This window comes from Carettochelys insculpta, chromosome 10, assembly GCF_033958435.1.
Source record: "Carettochelys insculpta isolate YL-2023 chromosome 10, ASM3395843v1, whole genome shotgun sequence".
In the NCBI taxonomy this organism is placed as follows: Eukaryota; Metazoa; Chordata; order Testudines; family Carettochelyidae; genus Carettochelys; species Carettochelys insculpta.
Window position 1 is genome coordinate 10,721,251 of NC_134146.1, and position 22,172 is coordinate 10,743,422.

Below are 22,172 nucleotides of genomic sequence, written 5' to 3' on the forward strand. Positions count from 1 at the left end.
AAAGCTTCTTTCACAAAAAAAGCATGTGTACATGCTCCATGGCCTCTTTTGGCAAAAGAGCAGTCTTTGTGGCACCAGACTTTTCAATCCCTGGCCTGTTCTTTCAAAAGAGCAGGGGACTGCGTGGACGCTCTCTACCAAAAGACTGAATTGATCTTTTGATCCTCTTTTGTGTGTGGATGTGATCTTTCAAAAGAACTTCTTTCAAAAAATCCCTGTAGTGTAGACATAATCTCAGATGTGCTTAATGGCTGCATTTAGAAAAAACTGCAAACTGGGCACTCAGCCATAAGAGCCAGCTGCTGGCACAGGAGTCCAAGGATTCTAAAAAAACGTTCAGAACCAGCAGCTCAATACTTCAAGATCAATGGGACAGAGTACTTGCCAGCCCACCAGCCTCCATTGCCCACCTTATTGGATTATGAGCAAAAATAGCCACCACATCTCAGCAGCCTGAGCCATGAATGCCACACCACATTTCTTATCAGCATTCACACAGGCCCAAGCTGTCAGCCCTTGCTTAGGCAATGTATCTGTTGAAATCAGCAAGTGTTTTGACTGAGATCAGCTAGAGTTGTGCCTATATAGAGACTACAGGACTGAATTTTGTCCTGTACAAATTTTACACTTCTAAAGGCTGTCAAAACTTCTTTATTTTCAACTCCTCTATGTTAACTGGACTCTCCATTGGATTGCCCAGACATACTGAAATGGCCAGATTGCACTGAGTCCTTTGAAAGGGTGCAAGGACCTTAGCTCCACAGTATCCTGACCATCCCTGGACCAACCATTACCATAGCATGCACTGCTCTTTACCTGCAGGAGGCAGTCTGGCTCCTTCTGAGAGTTAATTCCTTCTGAGGCAATACATTAACAGACACAGACCATTGTTATATCTGTGTTTGTTTGTATTCTACATAGATTCTATTAACTTTGAGAAAAGACAGAGAAATGTGTAAGACCACCTTCCAGAACTCCAGTTAAAGCCTCCGTATGGGCAAGTTCTCCCTCTATAAATACCGTATCTAACCTGTATAGCCTAAGTTCATCCCAGCTCTAAAATGCCTTTGTATGAGACAGCATATGGTAGGTCCCATCCAGGTCCCAGGAGGCTCTTGAATGATGGGTCCTAAGACCCAACCCAACTCCTTCTTCTCCAGTGTTCTACAGGAGAGCAAAAGTCAACAGACAAGGGTCTGTGTGGTTGAGTATGCAATGTTTATATGGGCAAAAATGTGTTAGCCTATGGGCTCCATGGCTGTAGAACCTCAACAATCCTTACACTATGGCCAGGTCTACACTAGGCCTAAATGTCAATTATAGATATGCAGTTCCAGCTACAGTAATCGTGTAGCTTGAATCAACTTATGTGTAATTGACTTACCTGGCTGTCCTCACTGCGGGAGGCTGACCAGGGAAACTCTCCTGTTGATCTCCCTTATTCCTCATGATACTGAGGAGTACAAGGGTCAACTGTCAACCCCTGATAGCTCTATTTTGCATGTGCCCACTAGGCACATGACATTATAGCCCGGAAGAAAGCAACCCTGACCCGCTCAATCTACCTCACAGCATAGCTAAACTAACTTGCCCAAATCTCATGGGCCGTTTCTACACAGGCCACTTTCTTCGAAAGTGGCACGGTAATACACGGCTCAAAGTATGCTAATGAGGTGCAGATGTAAATTCTCCGCACCTCATTCACATAACGTCACATGATTTGGAGTCCAGAAGACCATTCTTCTGAACTCCAAAATGCTGTGTAGAAGCACGGCCCTGGGGGAGCTTCCAGAAGGAAGTCCTTCTTCCGGAGGCCCCTTCTTCCTGAAAATTTTTGGGAAGAAGGGGCCTCCAGAAGAAGGACTTCCTTCTGGAAGACGCCCCGGGGGCCGGGCTTCTAAACGGCGTTTTGGAGTCCAAAAGAATGGTCTTCTGGACTCCAAATCATGTGACCATATGCTAATGAGGTGTGGGGAATTTGCATTGGCACCTCATTAGCATATTTCAGGCCATATATTACCATGCCACTTTCGAAGAAAGTGGCCTGTATAGAAACGGCCATGCACAGAAACGGCCATGCACAAAAACTTAATGGAAGAACTGGGAATTGCACCCAACTCTGCTATGTGCCTGGGTAGCACTCTAACCACTGAACCACCCTTTTTCAGACACAGATACAAATGAGAGGGATGAGCAGTAGCAGGAAGAAAAGTGACCAGACTAAATAGAAATACAAATTTGAATTTTCCCCCTCAAAGAGGAGAACATTAAAATTATTAGGTTCTATCTACACAGCAAAGTTATTTCAGAATAATGGCTGCTATTCGAAAATAACTTTGCGATTATCTACACAGAAAATCTGCTATTTTAAACAATTTCAAAATAGCGGACAGCTTATTTTGAATTCTGTAAACTTCATTCTCTGAGGAATAGCACCTATTCTTAAATAGATAGTTTGGAATGGAGCTGTGTAGACAGGAAATAGCAGGTATTTCAAAATCAGCAATAGTGCTTCCAGGGTCTCTAATCCAAAGTAGGCTCTATTGTGTGTGGATACGATTTCAAAATACCTGTGCATTATTTCGATATGCATTTTGGCTATGTCTACACTACCCCCCTCCTTTCAGAAGGGGCATGGTAATGAGGGATTTTGGAAGATGCTAATGAGGCACTGACATGAATATGCAGTGCTTGATTAGCATAGTGACGGCCACGCGTGATTCAAAAGTGCCGCTTTTGGAACGCACGCTGCCCATGTAGACAGGGACCTTTTGAAAGGACACCCCCCAGACTTCAAAAGCTATTTCTTCCTAAAACCAAATGGGAAGAAGGGTCTTTGTAAGTCCGCGGGGTCCTTTCAAAAGGCCCCCCATCTCCATGGGTGGTGTGCATTCAGAAAGCAGCATTTTCAAATTGCACGTGGCTGCCGTTATGCTAATTATACAGTCTCCCACAACATTCTTGCCGGTAAGTTACAGAAATATGGATTGGATACACAGACTGTAAGATGGATCGAAACCTGGCGTGACGATCAGGCCCAATGGGTACTGGTCACTGGCTCAGTATCTGGACAGCGTTTGGTTTCAAGCAGAGTGCCCCAAGGCTCAGTTCTGGGGCTAGTGTTGTTCAACCTCTTTATTAATGACCTGGATGAGGGACTGGATTGTACCCTCAGAAAATTTGTGGATGACACTAAGCTAGGGAGAAAGGCGGATTCATTGGAGAGTAGAGATATGATCCAGAGTGACCTGGATAAATTGGAGGATTGGGCCAAAAGAAATCTGATGTGGTTCAACAAGCAGAAGTGTAGAGTCCTGCACTTGTTATCGACTGGGGACTGACTGGGTAAGCAGCAGTACAGTGGAAAAGGGCCTAAGGATTATGGTAGTGGAAAGGCTAGATACAAGTAAACAGTGTACCCTTGTAGCCAAGAAGGCTAATGCCATATTAGGGTGCATTAGGAGCAGCATTTCAAGCAGATCTATAGAAGTTGTTGCTCCCCTCTATTTGGCACTGGGAGGCCATGTCTGGAATATTGTGTCCAGTTTTGCTCCCCCCACACGCCAATCCCAATCCCACCAGTATAAAAAAGATGTGGAGGTGCTAGAGCACGTTCAGCGGAGGGCAACAAAAATGATTAAGGGGCTGGAGCACAAGACTGTGAGGATAGGCTGAGAGATTTGGGCTTGTTTAGTTTGCAGAAGAGAAGACTGAGGGGTGACTTAATAGCATCCTTCAACTTCCTGAAGGGGAGCTCTAAAGAGGATGGAGAGAAACTGTTCTCAGTGGTGACAGATGGCAGAATAAGGGGAATGGTATGAAGTTACAGAAGGAGAGCAGTAGGTTGGAGAACAGGTAAAAGTACTTCACCAGGAGGGCAGTGAAGCACTGGAATGAGTTGCCTAGAAAGGTGATTGAATCTCCATCCCTAGAGGTTTTTATGTCCTGGCTTGACAAATCCTGGCTGGGATGACTTAGTTGGGGTTGATCCTGCTTGAAGCAGGGGGCTGGACTCAATGACCCCAGTTGCAGACTCTCACCTTGGTGAGCACTTACTCCTGAGTTGTTCTGGTGGCATTATTTGCAGGAGTGAAAATGTCCATATCCAGTTAGTTGTACAAGTAACTGTTCACCAAAATGCGAAGATGGATTCCAGTGGCAAGCCTCTATCAGCTCCTCCCCCACCCCCAAACAGCTGCAACACTCCCTTAATTTGCTTTCATTCCAAGAATCATTCACACAAAATCAAAGCAGCACTTGCTAGACTACCTAACTGACATATGGCAGTCACTGCAGCATCCATTCAGCAATGCATAAATGTGTGCTTAAATTTCACTGGCGTAGACAGAGCTATGCACATACTTAAATGTGAGTGTGCAGGTAAGTGCTTTGCTGAATAGTAACAGGCTAAAAGCACATTTAAATGCTTTGCTGAATGTCATTATTTCTTTAAATCATCATCTTTTAGGGACTATGACCCTTTATTGACAGCAAATGTGAGAATTTGACTTAGCCACAGATATGCAAATTGTGGATAGTTCTCCCTCCCAGGTGCAAGTGCATAGTATGTATTCCATGCCTGCTACCATTGTGTTTAGGGGTCTTTCTTCCACCTTGCAACAAATACAAATTCACTGATGCATCCTCACACAGACTGAGCCACACAGCTAAGGTTGATTTTATGTATAAAAAAAGTCCAGCTTTGGAACACAGAAACAAAAGGGAAGGGGAGATAGATGAGGAAAGCCTCACTCAAAGTGATACCAAGAGTGTACAAGCTAAGTCTCCCTCCCTGGCCCCAGGAGTCAGTCAGTGGTACTTTCAATATGACACAGAATTAGATTCTAGCAGACAAAACAGAAAATAATGATTCTGATTGCTGATGCTGCAGCTCATCACAGACCCACGTTAATTTAAGTAGCTGGGCGTATGCCAGGTTCATTGCACAAATGGCACCGCATCTTTGTAGGAACCCAAGGAGAAAGACAGAACTAATAGCTTTTGGGTGACCTTGCACACATGCCAGCCAGGTGAATTAGAGAAGTCTTTTGGCTCTAATGGAATAGATCACTATAGACCAGGCCCAAAGAAGCTGCATATCATTCATGCAAACAATTTATTTTCCTTACAAACATGGAACATACTTCTTGAGTAAAAAAAAAAGCAGCAGGCACTTTGGTTCACTTTAACCGTTTCTTCACATATGGTTAAAAAAGTAAGCTGCCCTTTATTCATTGTCGAAGAGCCAATCTGCAAATACGAGACTTTAATTTTTAACATGTAAGTTCCATGTGGCTATTTCAAAAATAATAAAAATTTCCTAAAAGTAGAGGTGCATTAAATTAAGACTGTCTTGAGATAAATGAAAGTGACCAGTAGTGCCTGGTTACTAGATTTGATCTTCCATGTTTAGGATATTTATGATTGAATGAAATACAGTGTTTGTTGTAGATATTGCTGTCATAAACGACACTCAGCTCCTAGGTTCCTGAAGCTGAAAATGAAGTGCATAGACATAAAATGATCACTGCACTGTGGCATAAAAAGGAGTGGGAAGTTCATGTATCTACTTTAAAGCATGTTTCAAAATTTTCCAATAAAAGAGATACAAATTTAGTCAGAATAGCGTAAAGGGGAAGGCAGGTATTGAAGGATCAGGCCCCAGGATTTTAATCAGCCCTTGCACAACTGGAAGCTCTAAATCAGTGCCAGAATTTTCATCCTTTTCTTCAGCGAAGTCAGACTGCCTAGAGGAAATAGAGCATAATTGGGCTTAAACTTCTAAATAATGGTTACCCCCCTGTAATGAATCACAAAAGTTTGAAACCATTATCAGACTACATGCTTACTAAATGTGCCAGAATGTCAGTGTGCTCTGTCATAGAAATATCACCTTACCGAAATCTGACAACTAAAATGAGTGAAGGATGGAGGATAACATGAATGGTGTTACACTTTCCAGCTTCAAAACACCATATATCTTTCATTTGCCTAAAGATCAGCCCGTGAAATAACACAGAAATACAGTACTAATACAATTGCCGTGTATTCTTTCAGTGAAAGCAAATGAAAAGATCTTTGGAACAAAGAATGAAGAATTCCATGCAGTTATCTAGTTGAGGTCATCTGGAAAATTGAAGGAAATTGTTTAAATTTAATGAAAGGGAATCATGTCTGATGCCCATGAGAGTCTCAAATTAGGATTCAACAAACTTTCCCAGCCTGAAAGGCATTTGAAGGCCCTGCTGTGCTTGCGCTGAAATCAAAGACAAAATTCTCATTGACTTCAAGGTGCAAGATAAGATGCTAGACTGTCTGATGCTAGACACACCTGCATTGTGTATTTCCCTTTCCCTATATTAAATGTAAAAATCACAGCATGCTGACTATTGTGCAATGCAGTATTAACATAAAAATGCAAGCTAGAATACAAGAGTTCTTACAACATATGCAATATGTGCCAGGTCATTCTTCTGCATCAGTTAGAAAGACTAAGTTTGCTCTCGTTTACCCCCTTGGAAGTAAGTGGTGATGCATGGAGCTGGTTTAGGGGAAAATTTGGCCTATGTACTGTATTCTAATGGCCAGATGTGACTCTTATACAACGCACAGACATACAGAGTACCTTGATAATCATATCTATCTCTAATGTATCATTGCATGGAGGAGGAGAATTACTCTCTAGCACAGATAATTGTTCTTCAAGTATCTGGTGTATGGTTGGATTGTTTTGTTGTTGTTTTTAGACTTAAAATGATATATGCCAGTACCATGCACCTACCCAATGGAAATTCCAGGAATCATGCACACTTCATAAGATCCCTAGAAGAACACCGCCATGAATTGTTCTAGTTTCACAAAAACTAGACAACCTTGTTCTAATTTTCGAAGCTTATTCTTGACTGCCCAATAGAGCAGTAAATGTCACCACAAATTCTAGTATGACTGAAGAACAAACATTCTTGAGTCTGAGACAACATGGACCATAACAATGCCACTACGTATGAATTCAACAAATGTTTTAATCACACAGTGGCCGTGTTTACACTAGCCAAAAACTTTGAAATGGCCATGCAAATGGCCATTTTGAAGTTTACTAATGAAGCGCTGAAATACATATTCAGTGCCTCATTAGCATGCGGGCAGCTGCCGCACTTCGAAATTGATGCGGCTCGCCGCTGCGGGGCCTGTCCCGATGGGGCTCCTTTTCGAAAGGACCCCGCCTACTTCAAAGTCCCCTTATTCCCATCTGCTCATAGGAATAAGGGGACTTCGAAGTAGGCGGGGTCCTTTCGAAAAGGAGCCCTGTCGGGACAAGCCCCGCGGCGGCGAGCCGCATCAATTTCGAAGTCCCCTTATTCCTATGAGCAGATGGGAATAAGGGGACTTTGAAGTAGGCGGGGTCCTTTCAAAAAGGAGCCCCATCTGGATGAGCTGCGTGGCGGCAAGCCACGTCAATTTCGAAGTGCTGCGGCCGCCCTCATGCTAATGAGGCGCTGAATATGTATTTCAGTGCTTCGTTAGTAAACTTCGAAATGGCCATTTCCATGGCCATTTCAAAGTTTTTGGCTAGTGTACACGTAGCCAGTATATTCTTACATTTTCATTTGTGCTCTCACTATCTTGCCTTATCTGTTTCAAACTGAGAATGTGTCTGAATTTGATATCTTCACTATTACAGTAAACTAGAAACACACAGGGTTGCAGTGCAGGCATGCCCATCTGACACAAGTCTTCCTGGTTTGAAACTGCGTTCTTCATGACTCCCCTTTCTTTAGTCTGTCAAATATTTCCCCCTTAAATAATATGGTAACCAAAGTTCAGCATAGGAATTAACCTTCTAAAGCTGTGCAACTCATTCCCTTCTCACTCGTTCGCAGTATGTTGAATAGTAACTGAGAGGGAGCCGTGCTAGTCTATATACTATCAAAACAAAAAAGCAGTCAAGTAGCACTTTAAAGACTAACAATATAATTTATTAAGTGAGCTTTCGTGGGACAGACCCAGTTCTTCAGACCGTAGCCATACCAGAACAGACTCAATATTTACAGACATCAAAACATTCCTGATCCACAAACCAGTTAGTCTACATTTTAATGGAGTGGGCCATTCTGTTTATGACTTAAGAGTTTGCGTCTCATTGAAGAAGAATTTTCACTCTGCTTTGGTAAGAGAAACTGCTGAACTCTCTTTCATATTCAAATTCAACACATTAACACATGGTTTGAACCAGGATGCAAATTTTCTGGGACATTATAGGGGCTCTTTTGCATACTTGGCTTCATCTAATTCTTGTCCCCCCACCCCCGCCCCTCTGCTCTCTGATTTGCTCACCTTGATAATTTTTTTCTGATTTGTCAACCTTGATTACTGTTTTTGGTTCTCTGTGCCTTAAATATTGAGTCTGTTCTGGTATGGCTATGATCTGAAGAAGTGGGTCTGTCCCACAAAAGCTCACTTAAATTATTTTGTTAGTCTTTAAAGTGATACTTGACTGCTTTTTTGTTTGCAGTATGGCTTCCTTTTCTTCTAAGGAAATGGGATCTGTTTTAATTTTGCTGCTTTATTCTCAACCATTTTTTGAGCACAGTTGCCATAATTCCTTACTGATGTTGGTGTTGGGTTTCAGAGAAGTGTAGGCAGCTGAATCACTAGTCTTCTCAATAATTTCTGGTGCAGTTCAACAATTTAACTCAGGGCTTCTCAGTTGTGTTGCCATTATTTACTGTGTGATTCTAACATCCTATGTCTGCCTCCCTAATGCTATCACACATACAAAATGGATCTATCAGCATATGTTTAGCCTTTGCTCAGGTAAATGCTGTGCATTAAATAGCACTTTTAGTAATCCCAGCACTCTTCCATTCTCTGCCCATTCTCTCTTCATCATCATCATCATATTTGCATCATGTTACTGCCCCCTCTCCCTTTCCTTTAGTTTGTTTTCCTATTGCTACTGTGATATTTAGCCCTAAAGAAAGTACTTTCAGGAATTCTTAGCAAACAGAGACCTTTGCACTCACTTGTTTGCCTTCACAGATACCTCACATTGATTCTTACAGAATTTCCCTGTGCCTTTTACTAAAAAGTCCTCAGTTGCAGGGAGACTTCTGAAAACAAGGCTAGGATGAAAACATGCAATTGAAATCCATCACACAAGGGCCAGATAGCTAAAATACTCTGAATTTTGTATTTAGCAAATTCCACAGAAGGTTTACAGTTTTTTGGTCATTTTAACTCATTTACTACCAAATTCCATAACAATAATCTATGATATCTGCATGCGCTATTGACAAAGGTCCTGTTGTCTGTTAATTGATGCCAAAACCAACATCAATGATCAGATGTTTATTCAGATAAAGAAAGCTGAAAAGTGAACTTCAAAACAATTAAGCACTTACTGTGGCAGAGAGTTGTGGCCCGTTCAGTTGTGCATGAAGGATTGCTTCATTGATTAAATTCCTGATTCCTAGAAGCGCAAGCTCCAGATCATGTGACCCAGTCATTTCATTAGTCAGATATTCTAGTGTGGAGATATATTCCCTCCATTGAGCATCCAGCTCCGATACACTGGCCAAACATCCCCGCATGACATTTAGACAATATCCCACACAAGGCCTGATTAGTGTCAGACCTTGGCAATGTGGACAGTACTGCATCTTCACTAGAGCTTTGCTACATTCCTTTGTAAGAGTAGCATGTTCAGTTGTGTTTATCACCTCTATTCCCATATTGAGGGCCTGGTTTAGCGTCCTACTGGCCCAAAGAGATTTTGACAGCTCTGTAACCACTTCTTTAGAATAATGTCCAAAAGGATTTATGTCTTGTCTTGTTAGCCGTAGACACTCAGTGTATTCCTCTGATAAATCTATGATTCCAGGGTTTATTAGTCGACTGTACACCAAAGGAAAGAGACTGTCGAAGAACCGTAAAACTGCATTTTCCACTGTAGTCTCAGCACCCAAAATGTACAGAGAGAGGTCTGTAAAAAGTTCTTTGACAGGCTCTGCTGCTTCTTTCGCCATGGCTCTGTAAGCACTCTCAAACAGGGAGGTTGTGTGATTCTCTGCAAAGCGAAGCAACGACTCAAAGGCCTCTGCAAAACACAGACATCATTAGAGGTTGACAGAAAAGTGATTTATAACTTCTTGATTCATGGGGACACTTTGATTATAAAATTAAATGACTCTGGCAGATTGCCCCAATCAGATTCTGACTGTTTGCCTGATCTGCAGCCAACTGAAGTTATAGAAATGTTCCCATTGATATCAACAGGTTTTGGTTCACTCCCATGGGCAATACTGGGCAGAGTAAATCCGCAACAGCTTTAGTAGTGTCCATTGTGTATCAGCAGGTCCATTTGGTACATTTCCAAAGCCTACAGTCTGGCACTCTAGTAACAAGTACAAATAAACCAAGAAATCAGGCATCAAATTCCTGAACCAGCAAAACAGCTTCCGATGCAGCCCATGCCCTTGCTGTAATAGGACGATAAGGAGAGCTGACAGGATTGCTCTATGGTGAAATGCACTGCAATTTTTAAGAAACCAGTTCTACTCTAGTTGCTTCATCATACGGTACAAGCAATTCTATAATATTTGCATTTAATAAGAGTGAATATTCTTGATTGCTAACATGAATTGCTAGAACAAAGATTCAGGTTGAAACTCTATAGTTGGCACTTCTGTGGTCTTTCATCATCTGTGGTCTGGCATCACCATGGGTGATCCCATGCTGGAACTATCCTGTGGAATAGTCAGCCCCTATACTCAGCACTTCCTCACCGGGCTTCTCAAAGCTTCTAGAAGGATGCTTTTCAATGCCAGCCATCCGCTGCCACTAGAGAAGAACCCTGCAGCCAGCAGCAACAGAGGAGCCAGGAACTGATTTCTTCAGGTCCACCAATACCCTGGTTCAGGACCGCTCTGTCCTATGGGTGCCAGACTACGGAGGTTCAACCTATACTGTGCTCTCCATCTTGTCATTCAGGAGTCTATAGAATTTTCAGAATCATCAATGGAGCTTTATAACATTAAGTTTAAAAAACCCAGTGAACTGTAAGACTCACTTAATAACCAAATATTTCAGTCAGTTGAGCTTCTGATCTTAGAGCACATCTGTACTTCTTAAATATTGCCACTTGGAAGTGACTTGTCAATTAATTTAAAAATTCTATGTCTTGTGACAAACACTTCTTGATACCATAACCATTGCTAGTGTTTAATTTGCTTCCCATCTCATGTAATCTACCAGCTACCCCTGTGGAGAGCTAAGGATATATTGCATTGAAGATACAGAAGAACAAGCTATTAACTTCCCACTAAAGATTATTAAGGTTTATACAGTAAGGTCCCCACAGTCACCAACTTAATGTTCACAAATTCAACTATTCGCGAGAAGCTATGGGGCAGGGAGCACCTGCATCACTTCCCCAGGGCCCCAGACAGGACTGCCACCATCTGCCGCTGCCCGGGGCTCTGGGGCCAGGAACACCAGTGGCTACCTCTGCTTCCCCGGGGCTGGGAGCACCAACAGCTGCCATTGCTTCCCTGGGGCTCCAGAGGGGAGTGCCAGCAGCCGCTGCTTCCCTGGGGCTCTGAGCCCACCCCACTATTCATGAAAATCAACATTCATGAGGATTCTGAACACCGAATCCTTGGGAATGTTGCAACCCTACTGTATACCATATGCTTGTATGTTTTGGACTTTTGATGTGGAAAATGAGGACATACTAGAAGGAAGCTTAGATAAAACTTGGCATGTAAATAACATCAAGGAAGTCTGGACAGTAGCTCAAAAAGAGCACTTGAAAGGTAATGGACTATGCAATAATACTGACGTTTCCATTTCAGAATGCAGTAACTACAGCCATGATGTCCCATACGGTTGCTACGTGCCACATTTGGCAAATAGGACACTGTTTTGTGGCAAATGCAGGCATGCCTGGCTCACGAGAAATAATTCTTCCAATTCATCACATTGAGACAATTAGCACAGGCACAACGCAGCAGGTGTCGCAACTCATGAGTGTGCTGCTATTGAGAACAACGAGTTGCAACACAATCAGTTGTTGTTAGTAGCTACAAAACAGACATACCCACGTGCATTTGCAGATGCTCCCCTCTGGGCACCGATGCCACCCGGGCTGAAAGGGAGCCCTGTGGAGCTTGGCAAGGATGTGAGCTGGGTGTCATGCCCTCTAATGCATGGGGGCAGTGCTGCTGTCTGTGCAATACTCACAGGGGACTGCTGGGTCCGGACCACTCCCAGCCATGCCCAGGAGAGGAAGGACTGTTATAAGCTACATGGGCCCAAAGCCTTTCCATAGTTAGTCTTTCTTTGCTGCAATGAGTCATGTTGCCGTACTTGTGTCTGTGAATATTTTGTCATCTGTGTTCCATGCGAATTCGAAGGCCAGAATGCATTTATTTTTCTAATATTATTTAATACAGTTTTGTATAATATAATGTGGCGAATATGGAAAGACGACAACTGCAAGTGTGGTGATTTTCGAATTCTTACTGGACACCGCTCAAGTAAAGTGCTGCTTCTTGCAGAGCAGCAGCTTGTGGGGAGGGCCAAAGAATGAAATTGAAGCACAAATGGTTTGTAGAGAGCACTCCAGCCGATGAACAGTGGATCAGCAGAGGTGCAGTTACCAATCTGACGAACCCTTTCTCGCTATTAATCTCTGCCTGACTGGCCTTTTCACTGATGCTTGGGAGGAGGATGGGGAGGGGCTTCTGGAGACGAGCGCTTCATATCACAAAACAAGATGACAAATTCACAGCCAGTTATAACTGTTTACTGTTGATCTTTTCCCTACGTTGCTTTACACCAGGGGAGGTTGTGACCTAACCATGTTCATGGGACTAATTTTAGTAACTATTTATCATCACCAGTGCCATTTAGTCTGGCGACATTTGGAACAAACTGCATTTTCTCTGATGGGGTGGCCTGGCAGAGGAGTGGCTGCGCTGTACAGTCAGGATTCACTTCCATTGGCACACCGACATGAAAGCTTGTGAGGTATCTTTCCATGTTTTCTCCATCCATTCTACTATTCCCTTGCCATCATGAGCATTTAAATCCAAGCACCAAAGGGCACTATTTAACTAGGCTGATAACTCAAGATGTTCCACAGTACACTGTGTAAGTGACAAGTATCAGAGGGGTAGCCGTGTCTGCAAAAACAACAAGAAGTCCTGTGGCACTTTAGAGACTAACAGATACTTTGGAGCATAAGCTTTCACGGGCAAAGACCCGCTTCATCAGATGCAACGTGTAAGTGAGCATTTTAGCCACTGTTTTTTAAACCCCAGCTTCTTTTTCAGCTGACATTTTGGAAGAACTGCATCAGAAGTGCTTTTTAAGGTATTATAGCAAATATGCCAGTGTTTTATTTTTTAATCCTAGAACTTCAGAATCCTGACAGAATTTAGTTTAAAACTAAAAAGGTCATGCTCTGGTAGAGAGGTGGTTTGCTGAGTTTCAGCCTGAAGCAAATTTTTACAGTTATGTAACCAAATTACATAAACAGGGTTTAAAATGGAACTACTGACACAATATTAACTCTAATAGTGTCACCTACACAGCACTGTGCTAATAAAATATTTATTTTTCGCCAAGACAACCCATTAAATGTTTGTTTGTTTTGTTTTATTTGAGGGCACTCTAAACATTTGACTGAAATCATTTAAAACAAACCTATTAATAACAGAACAAAAGAAGAAATCTATAAGGCCCCTTTTTCTATTAATATTTATTCTTACATCAGAAATATTGGGGGAAAGGATTTCATATATATGTTCTCATAGGCTGTGTCTACGCTACAGTTCTGTTTCAAAAGAACATCTTTTGAAAGAGAACATCGAAAGATGGTCTTTTGAAACGGAGCATCCACACACACCAGCGGGGACCAAAGGTTCGGTCTGTTCTTTCGAAAAGCCTCCAGCTTTCGAAAGAGAGCGTCCACACATACTAGGGAGCTCTTTCAAAAGAGCAGGGGCAGGAAGTGCCACAGGCAGGGTCGCATGGCAGATGAGCCCTTCTGGAGTCGCTGCCCACCGTCCCCTTAAAGGCTCCCCCTCCCCCCAGTCTCAGCCTGCACAAGCCAAGGGCCAGCAACCCTGTCCCCAGGCAGAGCAAGAGTGAGTGAGAGAGAGAGAGCCATCAGAGGTGGCATCCAGCCCCCCATGGACCACGAGCAGCACCCCCCCTCCATCGCAGCTGTGGCCAGCATCCTGGCTGCGATCCTGGCCGCTGTGCTGCAGTGGCTCCAGGTGGCCAGCACAGTAGCCGCCCTCCTGGACACCCTCCTCAGGGTGCAACGTCCCCAGCCAGTTCCGCGGGTCATCTGCCGCCTGTGGAGCTTCCCACAAGCAGCAACTGGTGGGACTGGCTGGTAATGGAGGACTGGCATGACGACCGTGGCTACAGAACTTCAGGATGACCAAAGGGACATTCCTGGAGCTGTGCCACTGGCTTGCCCCAGTCCTCCAGCACTGGGACACACACCTGAGGCCGGTGCTCCCCCTGCACAAAAGGGTGGCCATCGCCCTGTGGAAGCTGGCCACCCCGGACAGTTACCGATCCATCGGCCACCAATTTGGGGTGGGCAAAGCCACCATTGAGGCTGTCTTCATCAAGGTGAGGTGTGCCCATCTCACACCTAGACTGCATGCGGGGGGCAGCCTGGCGACAGGCACTGTCAGGAGAAGGGCAGGCACCCTGGGGACAGGGGCCGGGATGGGGACAGACATGGGCAGGCAAGCCACACCCCACCGCATGCCCACAACCATGCCCCTCAATGCCCTGCAGGTTATCTGGGTGATCAACAAGGTGCTCCTGAGGCAGCTGGTTCACGTCAGGGACCTGGAGGACGCCATCTGGGGATTCCAGGAGTTGGGCTTCCCCAAATGCTTTGGGGCACTGGATGGCACCCAGATCGCTATCCAGGCCCTGGTATGCAAGGGCTACCACTTGGTGGTCCTGCAGGCCCTGGTCAATGCCAATGGCTGGTTCCAGGACATCTATGTGGGCTGGTCCAGCCGCGCACACGACGCGAGGGTCTTCCAGAACTCGGGGCTGGGATGTCATATGGCTGAGGGGACCTTCATCCCCCGGTGGGAGCTCCCCATTGGGGACACAATGAAGCTGCCCTGCATTGTGGCAAACGCAGCCTACCCCCTGCAGGCCTGGCTGATGCGGCCATACACCGGGCACACCCAGCCAAGGCAGGACCTTTTTAATGAGCAAGCTGAACCCTGCCAGGAACACTGTGGAGTGGGTGTTCGGCTGCCTCAAGGGGCATTTTAGATGCCTCTATACCAGGCTGCAGGTGGGCCTTCCCAACATGCTGTCAGTGGTTGGGGTGTGCTGCACCCTCCATAACCTGGTGGAGGTGAAACTTGAGCCCTACATGAAGGAGTGGGCCACCAAGGTGGGGCACGGGTATGAACAGCCCCCTGCCACCAGGCCCAGCAGGATGGAGTGTGTGTAAGGGATGATCTGCGCCAGGCCTTTGAATGGGGGCCACAGTACCACCCCCCACCCTACACACTCCCCCGCCACCCGCACACACATGCACACCCACCAGCACACATGCACAGGGGACACAGGGTAAACCATAAATATAAACTATTTACTTTGAAAAAACTGTGCCCCTCATTTTCTAGGGGGAACTACATACATGTGGGGGAAGGGTGAACGGGGAGAATTATATACATGTGGGAGGAGGGTGAACAAGGAGAACTGTATACATGTGTGGGGGGAGGGTGAACAGGGAGCTGGGGTGGGGAGGCCTTACCCCTCCATGGGGCTCGATGGCCAGGAGCCCTGTCAACCGCGCCACACCTTCCTCCCCATGTCTGGGGGCCCCGCCAGGGCCAGTGGCACAGGGAGGTAGGGGCGCAGTCCCCATTGCCTGTGCCGGGCTTGGCATGGGGGGAGCAGGGCGGGGGCTCGGCCTCTATCTAGCCAGCCCTGGCCAGCAGGGTGTGGGCCAGGTGGATGAGGCTGGCCAGGGGGAGGTGGGGAGGGAGCAGGGCCTCCAGGTCAGCCCCCTCGGGGGGGGGCATTGTAGGGGAGGCAGGGGGGTGGGGGCAGGGGGAACCTCTGGGATGGAGGGGAGGGGATGCATGGCCGATGGGGTCGTGGGGGACGGTGGGGGAGGTGCCGGGGGGCATGGGTGCAGGAGTGACCCACGATGAAGCAGCTGCAGGGGCCAGGTGGCTGACCGCAGCCTAGGTGAGGGTGTCCAAGTTGGACACCACCCGGTCCCCATGGCAAGCCACTCCCGCAAAATGCCTGTTAGCTCCCTGAGGGCGGCCGTGTGGGCTGTGTCCCCTGTCTCCTCCTCCCCAGCCTGGTGGCGCTGGCGGAGGGACCAGCAACGGTCCCACGCTGGCCCCATCCGAGTCCTGGGCCTCTCTCCCTTGCCCTTGGTAGTTGGGCTCCCTGGGCTCATTGCAGGGCTGGTCCAGCGGCTGGCTGCAGGAGCTGTGGAGACAAAAGGAGAGAGGAATGGGCCATTAGTCCCAGTGAGAGACCCCTTGAACCCCCCCGTCCTTCCCACCCCATCCTGGGGGCCCTGCAGGGACCGCATCCAGGGTTCCCCCTCTGGCTTGTGGGAGTGCTGGCTCCCCTCTGCCACCCTTTGTCCCTCTGAGGCCTGGCAGCCCATGGTGCTGTCCAGCCCACATGGTGCTGAGTGCCACATATGAGCCCTCTGTGGCTGGGGTGGCGGGGCCGTCTGGCTGATGTCCCTATGAGTGGGATGCAGCCGCCCCGCGTGGGACTGTGTGCCCCTTCCCCTGGACCAGTGTGCATGGTACATACCTGTGGGTCCCTCCAGGAACTCAGGCGAGGCACAGTTGGAGGGGGCCAGGCTGGATGGGCCGGAGAGGACGTCGATGACTAGGGCCTCCTCACTTGAGCCCTCGTCATCACTACTGGCCTGGATCTGTGGGGGGTGCCTGTGGGTGGCCGGTGGTCCAGTGCGGTCCTCCCCTTCAGTGCCTGTCTCCTCCAGCTCCAGTTCAGTTGGCGGGTCGGCCGGCAGTCTCCAGGCACACGGCTGGGGGTCCCGCCTGCTTGGGCCCAAGGAGGCAGTCAAGTTCTTTAAAGTAGGGACAGCTGGTGGGCACTGCCCCTGACTGCCTGGCCATATCACGAGCCCGGCAGTAGGCCTGCTGAAGCTCCTTGACCTTGGCCCTCACCTGGTCTGGGTGGGATGACCCCAGCCGGTGAAGCCCTTGGCCAGGCGCTCGAATGCCGTGGCATTCCAGTGCCAGTCCCCTGTCTGCTGCAGGACCTCCCCATCTTCCTACAGGGCGAGGAGGTCCTGCAGCTTGGCCTCTGCTCAGGAGGGGGCTGGCACCCCTCCTGGGATGACTCCCCCCGGTCTCTGGATGGTCCCTGGGGTGGGCAAGAGTCCCGGCCGTTGGCCAGGGTGCTGGAGGTGTTGCGGCTTCCCCCGGGTTGTTGCAGCTGGGAATGGTCTGGGCGGCAGCATGGGCTCTCGGCTGCCTGCACGCTCTCAGCCATAGAGCTCCGCTTGTCCTGTGAGTGGCGCCGCTGCCTGCCAGCTGATCGTGGCCATGGAGGACTCGCTCTTTTGAAAGAGTGGGCCGCTGAACATCTACACTTGCTCTCTTTCAAAATAATCTTTCCAAAGAGGGTGTTTTTCCCATCCTACGTGCGGAGGACTGACTTCGAAACAGTTGGGAAGTTCTTTCAAAGTCAATTTTGAAAGAGTGCCATGTCAGTGTAGCTGCTCCGTGGGTTCTTTCAAAGGAACTCAGTCTTCCAATCTGAATTTCGAATGTACTTGCTAGTGTAGATGCACCCATACTGTTTACATATCTCACCTTTAAATTTGTTTTGTAACCATGGTCCAAACAGGACTGAATGAGATATGCTGAAGAGTTAGTCAAAGGCCTTCTTAAGAAATTAGTTGACAGAAAGTGTACCTTTCCTGCCCACCCACCTCTACCCCATATCATTGTTTTCTCCAGCATGAGGAACAAGAGACTGAAACCAAATGTTCAGCATAGCCACATTACAAGTACTAACCCAGCAATATCTTAGCGAAGTGCTTCACTAAACATGTAAGGGCCTGGACATGGTCTTAAATTTAAGCATGTGTCTAAGTACATTTAGACGATCAGCCTGGTCAGAGTCAATCTTCCAGGAGTTTGATTTTGTGCACCTGGTAGACACACCTCAGTTTTGCATATTTGGGATCAGCAGTCGGCCCCTGTACACCTCAATATTGAGAGGAGTAAGGGAAGTTGATAGGGGATGAAGACATCCACATAAGTCAATTCTACCTACACAATTACCATAGGTAGAATTGAATCTCCACACTCGATTTACCTGCCTCATGTACACCAGCCCTAAGACACGGCAGGAACCAGGCCACAACCACTATTCTATCAGACCACAACAATGTAATTTAAAAATCTCTAGCACTCAAGTTGTTTTTGTAGCACAAGAGGTTAAAGTTCCATTAAAACTTACAGCGATAAGAGAGAGGAGATTTTTCAAAGGCAAAAGGCTCCAAATCCCATTAAAAGTCAATGGAATTTGAGCACATATTTCCTCAAATCTCACCCTCCATCTCTACTTTAAGGATAAGATTATGGTCAAGGTTACAAGAAGAATATGTTGACCCTGTCCTGTGACTATCAATCTGCTTCTAATCTTTAGATCACTAATGCCACAGTATCCTTTTTCTGAAAAAGAGCTTACTTAACACTGAAATAACATGGTGAATGGAGGCTCTATGGACAGCAAATGGAAATGCCCACCTCAAAGGTCTTAACTAGTAGAAGAGCTTTCAGCAACTTTCTTGGGACATTACAATGTTATTGGGGGTGCATCTACACTAGCTGGCTACTTCGAAGTAGCCAGCACAACGTTGAAATAGAACGTGTCGCATCTACACACGCCGTATGCTATTTCGATGTTGAAATCGATGTTAGGCGGCAAGACGTCGAAATCGCTATTCCCATCCAAAGATGGGAATAATGCCCTACTTTGACGTTCAATATCAAAGTTGGGCGTGTGTAGACGATCCGCGTCCCACTACTTCGAAATAGCGGGGTCCTCCATTGCAGCCATCAGCTGAGGGGTTGAGAGACGCTCTGTCCAGCCCCTGCGGTGCTCTATGGTCACCATGTGCAGCAACCCTTAGCCCAGGGCTTCTGGCTGCTGCTGCTGCTGCTGCTGCTGCTGCTGCTGCAGCTGGGGGTCCATGCTGCGTGCACAGGGTCTGCAACCAGTTGTCAGCTCTGTGGATCTTGTACTGTGCAGGCTGAGTGTGTCTGGGAGAGGCCCTTTAAGTGAGTGGCTTGGGGATTTGCTGGCCCCTTATTTCGACAGAGAGCACTTGTGTGTGGACACTCCGCATTTCCTTCCGGGGCAGCTCCTTTCGACATTCTCCGTTGCTACCTTGACACTGAATGTCAATGGCAACAGCCCTGGAGGACACGTAGACGATACGCATTGAAGTAGCCTATTTCGATGTCCTTACTTCGAAATAGGCTACTTCGACGTAGTGTGCTCGTGTAGATGTAGCCTGGATGACAATACACTTTATTTTTAACCTTTTTGTTGTGAAAATTCTGCATTCAAAGCACAAAAACTGAAATGTAATAAATGATAAATGCTTGGCAATTCCACTTATTTCCTAGTGTGACGGGAAGAAGGTCAGGGCATCACTGTAAATAGCACCTCCTAGAAACTGTCCAAAAATAATATTTTGGACATTTTAGATTTGCAGTGAAGGGCTGTAAGTGAATCAGATGTCATTTAATGTGATCACAAAAAAAACCCCTGTCGCTTCTAGGCACTCAATAATCTTGAGGGAAGGAAATCTGCATGCTTTTTCCCATTGTTATAAAACAATATGAAAGCAGTAGATTGGCTGAATAGGCTTAGCCCTCTAATTAAGAATAATGGGGCCTCATGCTGTTGAATGCGTTCTGTAACAATGGACAGTTTCCACTTGGATTGCAGAAAGGAAGCAAGTTGACCATCTTGTTTGAAAAGTTGATAATTATATACTTTTTAGTGTACTTTGTGGAGTATGTTGTATGACATTTATAAAATGCTACAAAGCTTTCCCTTCATCTGAAACAGCGGGTGCTCATTTGTGAATTCTAATACAGAGAGCCATGGAGACATTTATAAATTTTCAAAAGATCATTCTAAGCCTGATCCAAAGCTCATTTACGTCAATGGAAGGACTGACACACACAAGCTTTGGATCCAGCCCAATAGCAGCTATGTCTATTTCAACACAATTTTACGAATCCTTTTTTTTATGAAAAGAGATGAGCCTGAAACAGCAAAACCCTGAAATGGAATGCCTCTGAAGTTGAGAGGCATTCAAACTTTAACTCAAATTTTGTAGCTTGGGCCTCTCTCTCATTCTAGAATATGGAATGCACTTAGCTTTACTGTATTTTGAGCTTCATTACCTGCCCACTTCAATGTGAGCCCACATGAAATGTAAAACTCGGGATGTTTTCAGCCACCTTTTCAATTTTAAACCTATACAAACTCACTGGTAACTAATGAAAGCCAAGCAATAATCTTCCACAGCAAGAATTTTGCTCAAGTTGTTTATCATGTTCAGAGTGTACATGAGAATGAAACTGGTGTCTCTCATGGCTCAACATAGCGGACCAAAGACAGCTCACCTGTGGAAACATCACAACTGAACTTTAAAATTAGCTGGTGCTTTAAAATTAGCTTCTGGAGATCAGCCAAGGTGTTACAGATTCTAGCCTGTCTGTGCTTGTGCACTTGAGGGTGTGGAAAGCATACTTTCAAGCAGCTTATTATTTTGTACACTAGGGTTCCCAGTGCTAATACAAAATAAGAAATCATGCTTGATGCATGGCATAAAAAGAACAAACTTTCACTGACAGAGACAAGATGGAGGAGGTAATCTCTTTCATGGGACAAACTTCTGTTGGCGAGACAGACAAGCTTGCAAGCTATGCATTATCCTCCCCCATCTTGTCTTTGTAGTATCCTGGGATTGACGTGGCTGCTACTACTCTGCATACCAACCTTCACTGTGCATCTCACTGTGCTTATTCTTCAGCAATAAGCACTATGCTCTAAAGCAATCCATTCCTTCTGGTCCAACGAAATTCACTAGTTAAGGCATACAAAGGACCTGTAGCCTACTTACCTGAGGGAGTGGCCACTCCTGATCCCTGCACAGCCCAGTCCTGGAGCTCAATCCAGCGTGCAGGCCTCAGCGGGCCCACACCAGTCCCCCTGCATGCAACACCATTAGTCTAATCCCAGAGTCAAAAGGCCTGAGCCCTGGGGCTGGGCAAGGGCAACAAAAGAGCAGTCACTGTGAATTCCAGAATATTACCTAAGCCCTGGTGCAGGGCAGGGCAACAAGCAAGTGGAGACCATATAAAGTCAATAGGCCCTGGTCCTAGGGCAAGGTGGGGTGGGAGGGCATCAAACAGCCAATAAAGTAAGACCTGGCATAAGGCAGGGCAGGTAACAAACATTAACAATCAATATAAAGTGAACCCTGGACCTGGTGCAGGGCAGAGCTGCAAATAAACAATCAATATAAAGTCCATAAGCCCCAGCCCTCACAAGCAGAGAGCGCTAGGCAGCCCAGGCATATACCTGGACCAGTGGGGGTTGTGGGGGAAGAGACTGCCACCTACAGGTCAGAGGTGGCAGGTGGGTGCACAGGCCCACCCACTCCACTGTGCCTCAGCCCAGAGCCCTGTTAGTAGCAGCGGTCTGCTGCCAGGGTCAGCAGGGATCCACACCGCAACACACTCACCCTTGCTATCCCTGAGCCACTTCTGTATCTCCCCATCTCCTCATACCTGGTGCTGGTCAGGCTTCTCTGCATCCAGCGAGGTGCAGGGCCTATGCCACAGTTCCTCCTCCAGGTATTCCGGCAGGGGGCCTGGGGGTCCAGGCCAATCCTCAGCCTTCCGCTGCAAGGGATCCTCCTCCCAGCCTGGGAGCTCAGGATTAGTGTCTGGCTTCTCTGGTGGCTGGAGCCCTACTGAGCTTGGGGCTGGGGGTTTTATACTGGTAGCCCCACTCATTACCTTCTGGTCAGGTAAGGGAGTGGGGCTAAGTTCCATTTACCAAGGTGCAGGGAAGGGTTCTTC

General features: G+C 46.6%; 1 protein-coding gene across 5 annotated transcripts in view; it reads right to left on the reverse strand.

Moving 5' to 3' along the window:
* Positions 1-22,172, reverse strand: part of LOC142018592 (glypican-5-like) — a 662,349-nt gene that overhangs the window by 485,500 nt on the left and 154,677 nt on the right. For all 5 annotated transcript variants that reach the window (XM_075004529.1, XM_075004528.1, XM_075004533.1 and 2 more), the window contains exon 3: positions 9,402-10,096. In XM_075004529.1, coding sequence (XP_074860630.1) covers positions 9,402-10,096 — 695 coding nt within the window. The remainder of the gene's footprint in view (positions 1-9,401; positions 10,097-22,172) is intronic.